Here is a 16,538-nt window from a genome sequence, read left to right as displayed (position 1 = left end):
TCTCTTTTCCCAAATCAATATCATATTAATTGGTTATTTAGGTTCAAATTTGAAATCAAATATGGAAGTACAAACATCTTTCATGCATGTATGTAGTTGCCCTTTTCTTCTCTGAGTTCCCTCCTTGCATCCAAACTATTTCTTCTATTAAAGGCCAATGACTAACAAGCTCAATGATAAAACTAATATTGCAAGGTGCAAGTATCCCCAATCATTCCCACTTCTTTTCCCTTGAAATAAAGAAAAATCAAGTGAGGGAACACTTAGGGAACATATCATATACAAGTGCATATTCGCTGCTCATTTTTCTTTTTTCCTATTTCATTGCTTATTTCCTTACCTTTGGTCTGCTTTCTTTCTTCTCCTTATGTTATTCTTTTATTCTCCCATTCATTATTGGAAGAAATTTCTAGTATATCCATAGTTCTTCCCACCTCTTTTCCATTGGAACAAAAGAACCATGTATGGCATAATTTCAAGGTGTAAAGCTCATATTTTCTTTTTATGTTGCCTTTGTTTCTTTTTTACTTTCTTTGTTGCAACATTAATTCAGATGGTAGATATATTCCAGAGCATTTGGTTGTTCAGGGCTTTTTCAATTTTTTGTTCATATACACACACACCTATACATACATATACAAATATATATGTGCACGTGTGCATGACTATATATATATATATATATATATATATATGTATATATATATATATGTATATGTATATATATGTATATGTATATATGTATATATGTGTATATGTATATATGTGTATGTGTATATGTGTATATATATATATATGTGTGTACATGTGTATATATGTATATGTGTATATATAGATATATGTGTGCGTGCGTGCGTGCGTGTGTATATATCATATATTTTTATTATTAGTTGCATTCAAATTTCATATTTGGGTTGTCTTGGTTAGGAAGATCAGGTTCAAGACAATGTTTGGCCAAACCTCCAGTACTTGGGTCAAGTTTGGTTTGACCTCACCTCTCTGCCAAGTCAACCCGCTCATGAACCTACTTATGCCTATGTCAGACCTAAACTTGTTTTAGTGAAGATCAAGCCAATCTTTAAACCTACATGCAATATAACTTTAGATAGAAGGTGGTTAAATCTCCATTACCAGCTTTAGAAACGAGAACTGAAGATCCATAAACAATAATAATAATGATGCTAGACCTGAAAAATGCTTGCTAACAAGTTAACAAAATGCCTAATTAAATGAAAAACCATACCACAGAGATTTATAAGGAACCAAAATATCATGTTTTTAAGTAATAGAATGGAAAGAGAACTTGGAACCTGTTTACATGAATTGCTGTATTCCTTTGCTGTTAATATGTTGATCACATTGTTAAACTCAAAACATTTACCGTGTTAAAATTTCAAAGTAGATAACTGGTAAGAAAAAGGTACACAATATGACGAATGATGTTATGAAAATAAAATTTCTACAAAGATAACTCTATAATCGTACATGTTCACCATTGAGCCAGTTCAGGGTAGGAAGCATCTCTGTCAACAAAATACCAAACCTCTCATTGGCAACTGCATTTCCCCTGACATCCAGTTGAGTTAAACGCAAGTCCTTAAACAATAGTATGGCTTCCCAATGGTCTCCAAACTTGATGTCACCATTCTGATATTGATCGACACTTAGTTTCACATCTAATGTGTGTGATAATGGAGACAAGCAGAGAAACCGTGTTGTGTCAATTGGGTGAGCACCAATCTCATTGAAGGAGACATCCAACACTCTAAGAGAATCAAGCAGTTTCAGGGGCTCCAGTGCAGTAAAGCTACTGACTTGATTGTTACTTAGGTTTAAGCAAACTAGAAGTTGCAAGGCCTCCAAACCTGTCAAAGAACCATGGAACAAATAAATTTAGTCGGAAGTTGAAATAAGGTTCCTGCCATTCATATAGACAAATCAGCATCCTCAAAATGTCAATCAACCAGATAATTAATAGGTTCATATATTAAATTGAAATCAACGTTGCCCAGATCATTTAGTCCCTGGGTATGCACACCCAACAAGTAGGGATGGGCATCAGTACAAAATTTGGGTACTGCCTGCAAGCAGAAATCTTAACTATCATAAGGTTCCTAGACTAAACAAGCATCCGCATCCAATACAAGTACCCAAGTTGTCTAACGAAACTAGCAGGTACAATATTGGGGAATGAGTGAACTGGCTTAGACTGTACATCAACTTCAAGATGCAAATATCAATATAGGTGGTTCAATATCATACACACCTGACCTCTACGAAACAGAAGGAAACCATGTGATGGTTAAAATATTATGTCTGAAGAAGAATGAACACAGCAATAATCATCTGAAGAAGAATGAACACAGCAATACATATTGATCATCACTGGAATTATTGCATAATGCAATAACAGACTAACGATTCACACTTTAGGTGCAATATCGAGTATCTAAGAAATTTAATGACAGGCACAAGAATAATTACAGTATCACAACCTTTGTGGAAATTAAAAAAAATTTGTTTTGTCTAACATGGGCATAAACAGAAGCATCAATGTTGCATTAAGACATGAAGATTCTGCTTTGAGAAGAAGAGGTGAAAAACAATAAAAAAAGATCTACTCTCAGCAAAGTCAGTGGAACCGTCCCAAACCGCTCGGTTCGGGGCATTCCGAGCCGTACCGGCAGTGGACCGGGATAGTTTCGGCCAAAAAAACTGAGATGCCGTCGCTTGAGGAGAAAAGAGAAAGCGAGCGGAGAAGGGAGGGAGGCCGGCGGAGGGCCGACGCTGGTGCAGATGGTGGAGGTTGGAGCCAAACCCTTGTTTCGAACCCTACCGCTAAAAAATTTGCGATTTTTAAGTGAATGACAAATTATTTGCCGATTTCACTTAAATATTGCGAAACTTGCCGCCTTCTCTTAAAAATTGCAAAATTTTTTAGCAGCCCTTCCCTCTCTCTCTCCCTTCCTCTCCTGCTTGCTTTTTCTCTTTTCTCTCTCCTACGGTCTCCTATGTTGGTACAGGCACGGCACAACGCAGGCCCGTACTGTCTCGTACCGCTAGACAACCAGTATGGTGCCCGATATCAGCATAGCAGACCCCGACTTTCAAGTGTAATAACGGTTTGGTCGAGCATGAACTTGAACCAAGTAAACCAACACCAAGGAACAACCACAAGCAAGGCTGAAAATGGATCGGATATTGGTATATCCATATTTGTATCCATATTTTTATATACATATACAGACATTAAATGGATATTAAGATTAGTATCCATATTTGTTATAAATAAATATGGATATGGATCAAATAATAAGCATATTCATATTTATTTTAAATAGAAATCAAATTCAAGTCAGATATTAGTTATATCCATGTCTCTAACCAAATATCGATATAAGTCGGATATTACTTAAATGTAAATCAAATGTCGAGTGTAATTCAATAATGAAGTCAAAATAAATGATACAATCATAAAGGATGGGTACGAACTCCACTATCAAGATTGTAAGCAATGCACCTTAACTAGGTAATGGTTGCAATTTAATTGTTAAACTTGCATGGAGGCCGATTTGACCAAGGTTTTAATCACTAATCCAATCTAGTTTATCTTAAAAATATATTAAAAATTAAAACTATTTGAATAAAGTATACAATATAATGTAAAAGTTTTCTGTATTAAATACCATTATTATTTTTTAATTGCAGCATGAATTAAAAAGAATCATGAATTATCTATTTGTAAAAAACTTTTTTTAAAAATACACAAATACAAGAATATGCTGAAATTATTGATATTTTTAAATATTTTAAACAAAAGGTTTTCAAAATATTATAAAGAATAAAATGAAGTTATTCATTTTTTTTATTTTTTGTCAAAAGGAAGAGGATTGATTTTTTATGAAAATAATTAATTATTAAAATATGAAATAGCATAACATATTTGAAAAAACCATAATTTACGATGAACAAGTTTTAAGTACATATAATAAACCATAACCATGTACTAGAAGTCAATGCTATCATGGTGGTTGAGAAATAGGCAACAATCCATGAAGTCTTGGGTTTGATCACTTGTATAGGTGTATATAAAATAGTTTTTTCCCCTATTATAGGTGCTTGGGGACTTTCTAACCGGATATCTGAATATAGATCCAAAAAAACCCTTAACATCTATATCTATGTCCCATACTTGGCAAAATTGTGAGTATATATTCGAATCCAATTTTTAATCTATTCAGATACAAGAATTTCTATCTGAATCCAATCCGAACTAGATTCAATTGGATAATATTTGACCTATTTTCAACCCTGACTATGATTATTCTAGATGCAAATTTTTACTTACTCTTTGCCTAACAAATAAGACAGACTATAGTCAAAAAAAGAGACAAAATTAAGCACTATAGTCTAACGAGAATTTGAAGATTTTTCTAATAGCCAGTCTGGTGAATTCTCACCATAGAGATGTAGATGGTGATTCATTTTAAAAGTGGAGATCACCAAGGTTAGTTGTGAAGTTACTGAAGTCTAGGATGGCAATTCGTTATCTGGTATGATAAAATTTGAGGGGCAGGTGTTAGACACAGTAATGCGATGATATAGCTAACATGGTAGTAATTGCACAACATATATACTTGTATCGGTCTTGAGCCCCTCAAACACAATACTAACACAATATATATGAGCATACAGTTTGCATGCATAAAGTATAACTACACGGAATAAGCATCTCTAAGAATATTTAAATATTGTCCGTAAAAATTCAATTCATCATAACATAAAATTAAAACCTGAGTTTTCTTTATCATGATCCCTCCAAAATGAATAAGTTGTAACTTGAATACACATAGTATATTAATGTGTTTATCCTTTTATGCTTCAAATTTGCCTAATCCCAACCACTCTGAACAATATTACTGATTCCAGTTGAATGTCAATCATTGACTCCTACCCACCCAAGCAGGCCCAAAATTTTATATTTTTTTAATATTCTCCGAAGCAAGGTCCACCGTCTTGGTACCGGACTCTATACCAGTATCATTCTATTATAGTATCAGTATGCAGTACGATACGAGACAGTGAGGCGTACCGAATGTCGGTACGATACGAGACTACATACCAATTCGGTACTGATATGGTACGGTACATCCGGTACGATATGGTATCGACCAATATAGTGAACCTTGCTCCGAAGCACTCTGTATTATTGATGTTCTTTCAAGAAGTACCTATGAAGCATTTCCAAACTTTTAAAATTTTTTTACACCTCTGAAGAACTCTGCATCATTGATGTTCTTCTAAGGAGTAAACAATTCCAACGAGGGAAAACCCACCTATTCAGTTATTGCATTGTTATTATGGTTTCCAATAGACAATCTCCACCACACCACCAATAGAGGCACAACATTGCTAACAACTAAATAATCTCCAGCCTGCAGCCATTGAAGCCCATCTTTTTTTTTTAACACCATTAGTAGATACTTCTTTGACAAAACCCCCCATATTAGCAAAAGGGAGAGAAAGCTGGAGAAAGGAGGATGACAAATAGAATAGAGGGTGAAGAAGACGAGGACACACACTTAAACCAAGCATACTATGGCAACCTTGACCTCCCTCTGACCCATCACCTCATCTGACCTATTATAAATACATTTTGTTCTCAATCCCATGAATGAATTGATGTATGCCTCTCTCTAGAATTCATTTCCTATAACATCCAAGCCATGCAAAACCAATGTGATGAACTCTTCTAGGCAATCGGTTATAGTTATGCCATGCAGTATTTAACCAATTAAGGCAGTGTGAAGACAAGAATTGAGCTTGGCATTTAACTGCTATGAGTTATAGCCTCACACTTGCAAAACACGGAAAAAAAAAGAAAAAATATTCTCCTTCATGAGGTCAGAGTTTCAAATAACAATAAGTTAAAACCTCAGAAATGAACAATTCCAATGCCAAACCACCTCTCCTAGAAAGCAAATTCTCACACCACTGCAGGAAAATTGAATAGAGAAACAACCTTGCAGCCTACAAAATTCTTCCATCTCCTGAGACTGCATGATAGGATTAGTCAATGCCATAAAAGGTACACTTTACAACATGTTATTTTTATGCAAGCTCAGCAATTAAGATGCACTCACAATCACTCTTTTGACCCTTGATGAAAGATATCTTTCTGAAACTTCATGATTGCTAGCCCTATTGAAAAGGTAGTGCTTCCCATACTCGTTACTTAAAACCCCAAAATGTCTTGCCATGGATCCACACCTTCTTGATAATAAAAATTGATTATCCAAAATCTTGTAATTTTTTGGGGGTAACCATGACAACACCCTATTATGATCGTGCCCTTTGCATCAGTGGTGTGATAGATTTCCCATCCGTTATTTAGAATTTCTGAGGGTAAAGAGTGATTTATTTTGCCATAGCAACTTTCAAGACATATCATACTACCCTAGTTTTAGCACTAACACAGCATCATTCTCATATGTGAGATAGATCTATAACTTGTGCCCCCATTACATCATTCATTTCCCTGACTGTCCATATAAGAAACTAATCTTCAAATTTTGTGAAGTTTCTCACTCAACTGAACGTAGCGTCATATATTGCTACCACAAATATGCCATTGTGTTATCAAATTCAGAAAAAAAAAAACCCAACAAAAACCATAATTCCATTTACAGAATTTTTGTTCACATCCCCAGGATTTATAAAGTACCAAAGATCTCAAGATGTCTAATATCAAAAATTTGGAGAGAGAGACAACAAGCAAGCAAGGAAATATCTTTCCGTCAAACCTAGAGACTACCTCACTCAAAGGATCAAGGAATCGAATATATTGATTGTTATTCCTAGGAAGAGGTACTTCTCAAAGAATCTGTAGAAATGCATCCTTGTAGGTAGATGTGATCCATCATTTTCAGTTGCCATCCAATAAAACATAAGTCTTATACAGTGTTGCTAAAGGGACTTTGGTTCATCAAGAGGCACCCCTTTCTCAGTGCATGTGCCAAGGAGAGCTTTGGATCCAGAATTTGGCATTCTAATCTTCCACCATCCACCCCTCCAAAACAAGGAGAAAAAGAAGAAGATGCTAACCAAGGCACAAGAAAGCATTAAGTCCTGTTTCCAAAGACCAACATATGTACGCAAACATGGGCAACCAAGAGGTAGAGACTCCAGAGGAAAAAAATCTCGTAATAAGCCATATATGGATAAGGCTGCAAATGGGTCAATTGACCCATGGCCCAACCTGATCCATTTAGACCCGATCTGACCCATTTTTAGAGACTCGTAGGGCCAGATCAGGTTCTGAAATTGAATATGTTCAACATTTTGGGTCAGGTCTAGGTTTATTGAATTTTGACCCAACCCGATCCATGTGTTATTTGGGTTTATATCGGATCTCCTTATTTCTGACCTGACCTAACCTGTAATGACCCAAATCTAAATAATCCATTAACCTATAATATATAAAGGGGCCAACCCTGCCCGAGTCCCGGTTCTCCCATTCCACCGTTCATCTCTTCCCTTCCTTTAAAACCCTAGATCCATTCTCACCTTGTTCCCGTTTGTCCATCGACCTTCCCCCTCCTCTGTGTTGAACTCCTGAGGGACTTTCCTCAATCCTTAACGGTCCAGCAAAGTCCTCCAACCTTCAAGCAGCCAGCGAAGTCCTCTGAGTTTTTTTCTTCTCCTGTTCCGAGCAGCCGGTGAAGTCCTCTAGCATCCGAGCAGCTGGAGACCACAAGGCAAGACATTTATCGTACATGCTGCTATGCATAAAGCACTCTTACGATCTTACCTCTTAAGTAAATCTCATGTGCATTGGTTGACACAGACATCTGGCATGTTATGTACATGTAGTACATTGCTTTGCTATTAGGATCCCAAAATAAGTTTAGTGGATGTTTCTTACTGTTAATTGTCTAGCATACCTGGTAGGTTGTTTTTGATAGTTGGGGGTCTATAATATTGGACTCAGTTGTTTGGTTATATGTGTACTATGAAATGTCCTGTGTTTTATATATTTCTTATTGGTTCTACGGAGTATTTATATATACCATTCAAAGTTTTGGGTTAAGAAGCAAGGTGTATAATTGAATGTAAGTTGGAGGTTTTTTGCTTGGTATTATTCGAATTAGTTGACTATTTGGATGTTTCATTTTTCTTGTTTTCTTTTCTTTTCTTTGCTTTGTTTAGGTGACAGGATATCTTGGGGTTGTCAATTTTGGTGGAGTATCTTATGCACAAGCTAGAGCCTGGAGAAGAAGATAAGAGTACTCTGTCAGGCGAACATTAAGGTTGTGAGCCCAAGGAATGCTGATAAAGCCCAAGGTGAAGTGGGCAGCCTTTTGAAGCATGGGCAGGTGATCCTTGTGTCTGAAGGATGTAGCACAATTTGTGGCATCAAAATGTTTTATAGGCAGTGCCACATGATTTATGATGTCACAAGGGAATGGGGCAGCCTATAAAAAAAATTGACATAATTTGTCACATTTCTTATATGGCAGTGATTTTGGTGTTGTTAATTACTGGACTCTGGTGATTTCTACTAGTGTCATGCTCATCGTGGTCATCCAGTGAGAGTGACATTTTTTAAGAAAAATTCCTTCTTGCTTTTTTTCTTGTGTATGTATTAAGTTGAGGTTACTATCATTTTTGCTTCTAATTCTTAGTAACAATGCAATTGAAGAGAATGGATTCAATATCATGGCTTTCAAGATGATTTTGCGCAAGATTTGCTGTCTCGGTACCAGACTCCGTACCAGTACCATAATAATATAGTGTTGGTACGGTACGATATGGAGTTTTTTTGTATACCAAGTGTCGGTACGCCATCCATACTAGGTACCGGTACCGAACTGGTACAGTACGGTATGCCTCATACCATCCGGTTCGAGCCAGTACGGCATATCATAATTTTGTGCATCTATTTTCATTCACTTAAATGATCACAAGATCCCTTGTGTCCTGGCAATAGGCTTTATCATTTATATCTCTTTCTCTTGTTTTTGTAACCAAAGTGGTTGAGTTCACCTAACTTCTGTCCTAGAAAAAAAAGGAAATAATCAAAAGATCATATTACATTGGATGTAAAAGCAAGATTGTGACTGACAGAGATTTGGTATATCATAAAACAATTTGTACTTGGCTCCGCATCCAAAAAATGGGTTAGATGCATTGACTCGAACCAGATCCATACTCGAATTGGGTTGGGATCAGGTCATACATTGCCCAACCTAACCCGATCTTCTATTGGGCTGGGTCTAGGTCCAACATCAAGAGCTGAACAAAGAACCAGGTCGGGTCAGGGTCAATCACGCCTGGATCTGACCCAACCTATTTGCAGCCCTACAAACGCATGAGATGGAAATTACACATATATGCATGCAACTACTAGGGTCCGCTCTATTGCAACAACCCATAAATGAAACTCTATAAGGCTTTCTTTTTAATCAATAGCAACAATGATCAAGATTCAAGACTCAGTTTGAACCAGTCATTTACCTTCACTTAAATCAAGATCTTCTTCAAAATTCTTATCTAGACATCAAACATAATGATCAACTTACAACATGCAAGTTGTTACCACATGGTTGTTAAGAGTCTTGGTTCCTACCACATGTTTGTTTTAATAAAGTCAAATCCATATTTCTAACACAGATTTTAACAATTGTCACGCGTTTGATGCGGTGAAGAACATGTTAAAAGAAGAAAAGTGAATAAAACTGACCAAAATGAAAAATAAAGGAGGAATTTTCTAATGTGAACTTCTGTTCTACAATGCAACATGAAAAAGCATATCTAAAAAGAAAATAAATTTTTGGATTAGTTTATTAAAGAAAAAGAAAAGAGACAAATGCCAAACTTTTAATCTCCACCAAGTGCAAAAGTTGTAGCAAAACCATTTACTACCTTCACTCACGGCCAGCAACCGATGCATTAAGTATGAAGATTAGGAGAGACTAAGAGAGATGTGGTTTAGGGCTGCAAACAAGCTGAAATGTACATGAACAACTCAAGATTGGCTCAATAACAGGCTTATTCAAACTTGTTCGACTAAAATCAAGCAAAGATAGAACTTTGGTTAGAACTCAACTCTTAAACAATATTGAGCCTGAAGACTTTCGTAACAAAGTTAAATAAGAACTAGCCTCAGCTCGATAACAGATTCACTCAAGCTCGGTTCAGTTGACAACTAGCATTTAGTTGAACATCTTGTTATGCTCAGCTAAAGCTCAAATACCCTTTTCATATCATAAGATGAGCTCAAGCACCTTAAGTAACACTTAGCTCAGCTTATTTCCTTTGCATTTGTATTACAGGTATTTGACTCATCTTGAAAGTTAAACTTCAATATCATAAAGTTTTGCTTATATCAGGGTATACAATAGGGTTACCAATGAGTAGGGCCAGATTGAGCAGTTGGATGACCCAACCTGGAAAAAACCAAGCTCAGGCTAGACTATTTAGCCTGAAAGCACGAATTGGCCCATTTTTTAGGAAGCTTGGTTGACTATAGGCTGGGCCAGGAATGAGTCCCAGTTTGAGCCCCAACCTGGCATAAAAAATTACACTGAGTCAGGTTGGGCTTGTGCCTGGTCTACGTTGGGTTCAGGCTTAAGGTTTAAACTGTAGGCTTACTTCAGGCCTAGGCTCGATCCAGCCTGACCGAGCCTATTGGCACCCCTAGCATAGCTAGTGAAAATTTCAATATCAAACAGAAAGTACACTATAAAAGTGAAAAATTGGTATATAAAATGCACACCGGTGCTTCCCCATTGCAAGAAAGAATATACACCTACTAGAAAAAAGGAAGCAAAAATGGTTGAAAAGTTTTCATGGATCAAATGTTAAGAAACAAGGTCAGAGATGTCCAACCTGCAATTGATCGAAGGTTGTTGTGGCTTAGATCTAGCATTTGAACCCATAACAAACGCTCAGCAAAGCCGATCCGCGATAATGATAAACCACTTAGCTGTAAGCAGGCATGGTTATGGAAACTTGAGGAAGTCAATTTATTAAAATGCCAAGTATGTTTCATCAGAAACTCTTCATCCAAAGTCACCTGCAAAATCATTCAGATAAAAATATTCTAGAACAATTTGCATAGATCCGAAAGTAGCTTTAGCACATAAGTTAGCACAAAATATGAAGCTTTTCACGAGATAAACTAAAAAAGGTTTGCAAAATAAAACCTACAAGTTTATTCTTATACCAGCAAAAAATTCAATAAATGCACAGTTATTTTGCAACATCATAGGTTGTCTACTTCCAATGCACCAGTAACCAATACTTCATGATGTAAGAATAACAACACAGATAAACTAAAGTAGTATCTGAATGAAAAGTTATTGAAACATTATTATTGCGAACAAGGTTCGTCGTCTTGGTACCGGACCCCATACCGGCACCATCCTATTATTATATCGGTACGCCCGGTACAAGGGCCAAATCGGCCTACCGACATTCGGTACACCCATCATACCGCATACCAATTCAGTATCGGTACAGTATAGTTAGTACACACAGGTACCGACTGATACGGCAAACCATGATTGCAAAGTTTTGTTCACATGTTTAAAGTAGATGAGTTTAGGAAAGCAATTTTTTCTTTAAATTCAGATTCTCTAAATTTCCAAAACCAGAAAATACTTTTGGGAAATGCAAAGAGAAACAACAAAAAAAAGTGGTAATCATGATCAGCACAAAAAAAATATAACTCTTGGATGTCTCAAAAAGACTGAATTATCCATAGGGTGACACTTGCCATCAAGATAAATTTAATGATACTGCATAAATGCTTCACGTCATTTTTTGTTGCATTTCATATTTCAGGCTCAGATTCACAATTAAAATAAAAGATACGTTATCATGCTTGGCCTACAAGGCCATCCACAACAACTAGTTTCCTAATTATGACAATCATGATTGAAAGATGTTGTATAATTGTCAATTTGTTCATACCTTGAGATCCTACATATTCCTTGCATAATATTTTAGCGATCAATATTCGTATGTGATATAATCTCATACCAAAAAAATTGTGAACAATATTCTATTACATACTGAGTTACATCCCATAGTCTATGCCTGTGTGTGTGTCTGTGTCTATATATATCCATGACATCGCTGTTAAGAAACAATAAAATGCAAGCATAGGATGCGTATTGTGATTTCCCAACTACAGGTGATATTCCACTACTCATTTTATTGTATCATTTCATATACTGCATATATACATGTTTGTTGCTGCCTTGCTGGCACCTACATGGTTCTATCCAACCTATGACCATGAAGTGTACATAATTAGAAGTCTTCACTAGATTTCTTTTGTAGCCATAATTATTCTGTTCATCATTTATGCTTTCAATTCTTTTTTCTTTTTCCTTTTTACATAAACATGTAAAACATACATAACCACACAGACATACCTGAGACATTAGAACTAAGCTTCGCTCATCCTCATAGTATCTTTTATGAGTTGGATCCAACTTTATTAGCTCTTCATAGAGTTTTAGGACCTCTTCAGAATGAGTGCTCTTTTGCACGAGCAAAGCTCCATGTGACATCATTGCATCATGGGCAACCAAAAGCCGTGCTAATGTTAAGTTCACAAACTTACTGCAAGGAATAATGAATTTTAGATTAATGATACATAAACCATTAGCTAGAGAAATTGATGTTTTAGTTGAATTTCTTCAGCTACTTAATGAGATACAAATGATAGAAGTTGACTAACCAATTTTCCTCAGACAGTTCCTTAAAAAGGTTTATCTCATTAGATAAAGTCTCTAAACACCATTTCTTATCCTTCAAACCCTTTGCAACACTGTCCTCACTGATTTTCAATTGATCAAAAGAATTTATATAAGGAATTTCGGCAGGACAACATACATCTTCATAGTTCCAGACAAAGAGCTCCTGAATGGATTCTCCATCAAATTGTTCTAGATTGTTATTATTCAATTTTATAGTATACTTGAACTGCAAAGGATATTTGTAGCAAGAACCATTTGATGACACTATACCCTCTGAGTGACCAAGGCTAATCTCAACCGAGTAAGCTTGCAAACTACTGGAATTTACATCAGGAATATTAAGATAAGTCACCCAACAATGAGCTTCTCTTGAAGTTGTTGTTGATAAAGGCTTCCAAATAAGATTCTCATTTGCACCAAACATGGAATTAATGGTCACAGTTGACGAACTCACACCTTTGACAGCTTGATTAAAGTAAAGAATGATGGGAAATGTTTGTTTATGAAAAAAATAGCACAAACTAAAGTTTGAGGTTGGAAACAGCTTGTAACCATCCATTTTCTCATTCGTGGATAAAACCAAATCTGACCCAGGAACCGGCCATGAAGATATCAGAAACAGTTCATCTGGACTAGCAGTTTGATCCAGAAGCCAGAGATGATAGAACCACCCACTTTGATCGCTTGGGTCTGTGAAAAGAGCCTGATGTACAAACTCATACTCCTCTGTTAGAATACCATCTTTCGAATCAAATCCCTGAGCTTTTTGCTTTAGCAACTGGGACAGAAGCACACTGCAGACATGTTAAGTCAGATACAACTGAAAAATTTGGTAGATCATATGTTATATATCAAGAAGTTACTGCTGATAATACTTTTGCAACCAAAACTTGATCGGAAACAACCAAAATAAGCACTGTAGTAGTGATATATTGTAAAGTATATATTCAGCATTGTCTCATCACCATGACAAAGAAGCCATATCCCATGTACTTAATGCTTTGCTAGTTCTCATGTGAAATGGTAAATTATGCACAACTATATATGTTATTTTTAGTTTATTCAACTGTGTTCAACTCTGTAACTTCATAGTTAAGGGAAGCATCATTAAGCAAGTAATTGCATGGAACCAAACTCTGCAGTTAACTTCTCCAGAAGACTCAAGGGTTTTTATCATGCAGAAGTAGAATGAATGTGACCAAAATTTTTTCTCACTAGGTAAGTCATAACTGCCTTAACTTTAAACTTTTTTGAACTACAGAATTAGAAATGATATATACAATTACACTAACCGGTTGTGCACTTGCAATATGGCCATTTTCTTGAAATTTAACATTTAGGATATGGCATTTTCTTTTAAGATTTAATATTACTTCTTACATTTCTTCAGTTTGGCAGCCAGAACTTTAAACTGGAACCAATCCATTTTAGTCCAACAAGCATTGGAACCATAATTTTGAGTTGTTCAGAAGTTTAAGCTGACTTACACATTTAATTTATCACCCAATCTTCAACTGTTTTATCTTGTAGAGACAAGAACGCCACTATTGGATCAATAAGCACATCAGCAAGTCATCTTACACATTTCACTCAAAGAGCATAAACATCATATATTTACGTATACAATTGCTGAGTTGTAATAGCCATAGCCATTAAACTTCATAAATAAACAACATCAAAGAAGGTCTCCATGTTAACTCCAATTTCCATATCATAAAAATCAAGAGAAATGAATACCCCTTATACCTGCGATTGTGCCAAGCAGAATAGTTGCTGAAATTGGTGTTGATCATATCCATCGTGAACTTGATCTCCTCTTCTTCCGAAACATTCTTCAATTTCGCAACAAATCTAGAATCCCGAAACAAAAACGATAAAAAATCAGAGCATTCACAGTCAAATCAATACTAAACGACCAAGAAGTAGAGTCACCTGCGATAAGTCCATCCATGGAAATTCCGAGCATCGGCCTTCAGCAGCTGATCCAGCAGCCGGAACTCCCGCTCGAAGTCAACCGGCGCGAGCCCCCGGCTCAGCACCCATTTCCGATGGTACCAAGCCCCGTAAGACTTGGGATTCCGCCTCAATGCCATCTCTACCTTCAAAATTTTTCCATAAAAAAAAAAAGCAACTTTCAGATCAATCGAGCAAATGGGCATTCAATTTTCTCCTCCAATGTTAAAAAGTATAAACACAAAAGAAATCAGAACGCACGACTCTGAGCTCATCTTCGACGGTGGATTTAACGATCTCAGGGTCGGTCACTTCATTCAGATTGTGTTGGAGGGCGAGCTTTCGGTAGTTCCAAGCGGTGTAGATTTCCGGGTTCATCTCCAAAAGCTTCGAGCTGACCGCCAAAGCCTCGCTGGTGTAGCTGTGGAACCCCCGAAAACGACATTTAGTAAAGAAACTATTCGATCGAGACTCGAAAGAGAGAGGGAGAGGGGGAGGCGGAAGAGGAGTAGGGAGAGGGATTACATGCGGTGGTGGTGGTGGTGGAGGAGTTGGGCCTGGAGGTCGCGGAGCTTGGCGGCCTTGGCAGCGGAGGTGGCGGCGTCCTCCGGCTTGAGGGCTATGCGCGGCCGGCCGTGCATCGCTTTCTTCCTGCTGCTTCGTCGCCGGAGAAAATGGAGTCGAGTTGGATCCGATGAAAGATCTCGGTACTTGGGCTGGCGGATCCTTATAGGAGAAGGGTTGGATACCGAGCGTATATTGCACGTGTGATCTGGATCCGTGTAATATGAGGGGATTTCCAGTGTAATGTTATCAGAAGCAAAATATCCTACCCTGGCGATACCAACCGGAAAATTAAATATCTAGAGAAAATAAAATTAAATATATATAAAAATCGGAGAAATAACAAAAAAATATGAAAAAGCAATTCTTTGTAGATTTTAAAATAAGGCAAAGGTTGTATAACAATAACAAAAGCATTATCCTACAATATTTTATAGAATTTTTTATATGAATATTCTTCTAAATATTCAAATTTATGTGTATACTCTCTTAAAATTGATATTTGTACCTATATTCTTATAAAACACTGTTATTATACAAATGCCCTAATCTAACGGTTATCCAAACACCGTTAATATATATATATATATATATATATATATATATATATATATGAATTATAATTTAAATAAAATTTTGCAATGACGATTTTATCCTCACTTTCTTTCCCCGTGGATCAGGATCGCGATCCCGCGGGTGATTGTGTTCGCGATCCCGGCAAGAAGCTTTGATCCCGATCCGCGGGCGATCGTGTTCGCGATCCCGGCGAAGAAGCTTCTCCAAAAGCAAGGCATGAGCTCAAGGGCTTCCCCGCCCGTCGCTATGGAACTGAGGTCATGAGGATTTTGTCCTCTTGTCTGTGCGTCGGTGAACGTAGCAAAGGTAGTAAATCCTCCGCCGTGTTTGGGAGACCCGAGTTTCGTTTGAGGTTTCGGACAAAAACGAGACCATAAAGATTTGCCTCCCTCAAAGAAATATAGATTTGCCCTCCACTTTCAGGTATCTTGGGTTCTGTTGCTCCGTTTTGATCTCCTTTCTTCTTTTTTCCCCATTTTGGTGGAAGGTTTTGATCTTAATTTGATGGCAATCAGGTGGTGTTCGATAAGAAAAACTTGATGCAATTTGTTTGGTTTTCTTTAAAGCAATGATCCTCCCTTTTTTTACCATCAATGAATCCATATTTTTTGTTTTCTTTGGCAAGTAGTATATTTAGCCACAAAATGATATTTGGATGCTGTTTGATTAAAACAG

General features: G+C 36.7%; 1 protein-coding gene across 2 annotated transcripts; it reads right to left on the bottom strand.

The window, feature by feature from the left end:
• Positions 1-1,313: 1,313 nt before the first annotated feature.
• RGTA1 (RAB geranylgeranyl transferase alpha subunit 1) lies at positions 1,314-15,549 on the bottom strand. Of its 2 annotated transcripts, none has more exons than XM_008777946.5 (8): positions 15,249-15,549; positions 14,985-15,144; positions 14,703-14,869; positions 14,517-14,621; positions 12,752-13,564; positions 12,444-12,633; positions 10,891-11,077; positions 1,314-1,865 (listed from the first exon to the last, which is right to left on the bottom strand). In XM_008777946.5, exons 1-8 carry the CDS (start codon positions 15,362-15,364, stop codon positions 1,474-1,476), a joined length of 2,130 nt encoding a protein of 709 aa, XP_008776168.3. In that variant the 5' UTR covers positions 15,365-15,549; the 3' UTR covers positions 1,314-1,473. The 2 variants fall into 2 exon arrangements, with proteins under 2 accessions (XP_008776168.3, XP_088566614.2); XM_088710488.2 differs by lacking the exon at positions 1,314-1,865 and adding an exon at positions 7,531-7,743 and having other exon boundaries at positions 15,249-15,548.
• Between the last annotated feature and the right edge of the window lie 989 nt (positions 15,550-16,538).

This window comes from Phoenix dactylifera, chromosome 14 (assembly GCF_051530095.1).
Source record: "Phoenix dactylifera cultivar Ajwa chromosome 14, Ajwa_hap1_PhDact_Kaust_v1.1, whole genome shotgun sequence".
Classification (NCBI taxonomy): domain Eukaryota; kingdom Viridiplantae; phylum Streptophyta; class Magnoliopsida; order Arecales; family Arecaceae; genus Phoenix; species Phoenix dactylifera.
Note: the sequence above shows the minus strand (reverse complement) of the source record. Positions and strands in the feature narration are given on the sequence as shown.

Coding starts and splice junctions, on each gene's coding strand:
- RGTA1 (XM_008777946.5), bottom strand. CDS start 15,364: ATGCACGGCCGGCCGCGCATAGCCCTCAAGCCGGAGGACGCCGCCACC. Junction 14,870..14,984: donor TCGAAGATGAGCTCAGAGTC/GTGCGTTCTGAT, acceptor AAAATTTTGAAG/GTAGAGATGGCATTGAGGCG. Junction 1,866..10,890: donor CAACCTTCGATCAATTGCAG/GTTGGACATCTC, acceptor GTTCTTTGACAG/GTTTGGAGGCCTTGCAACTT.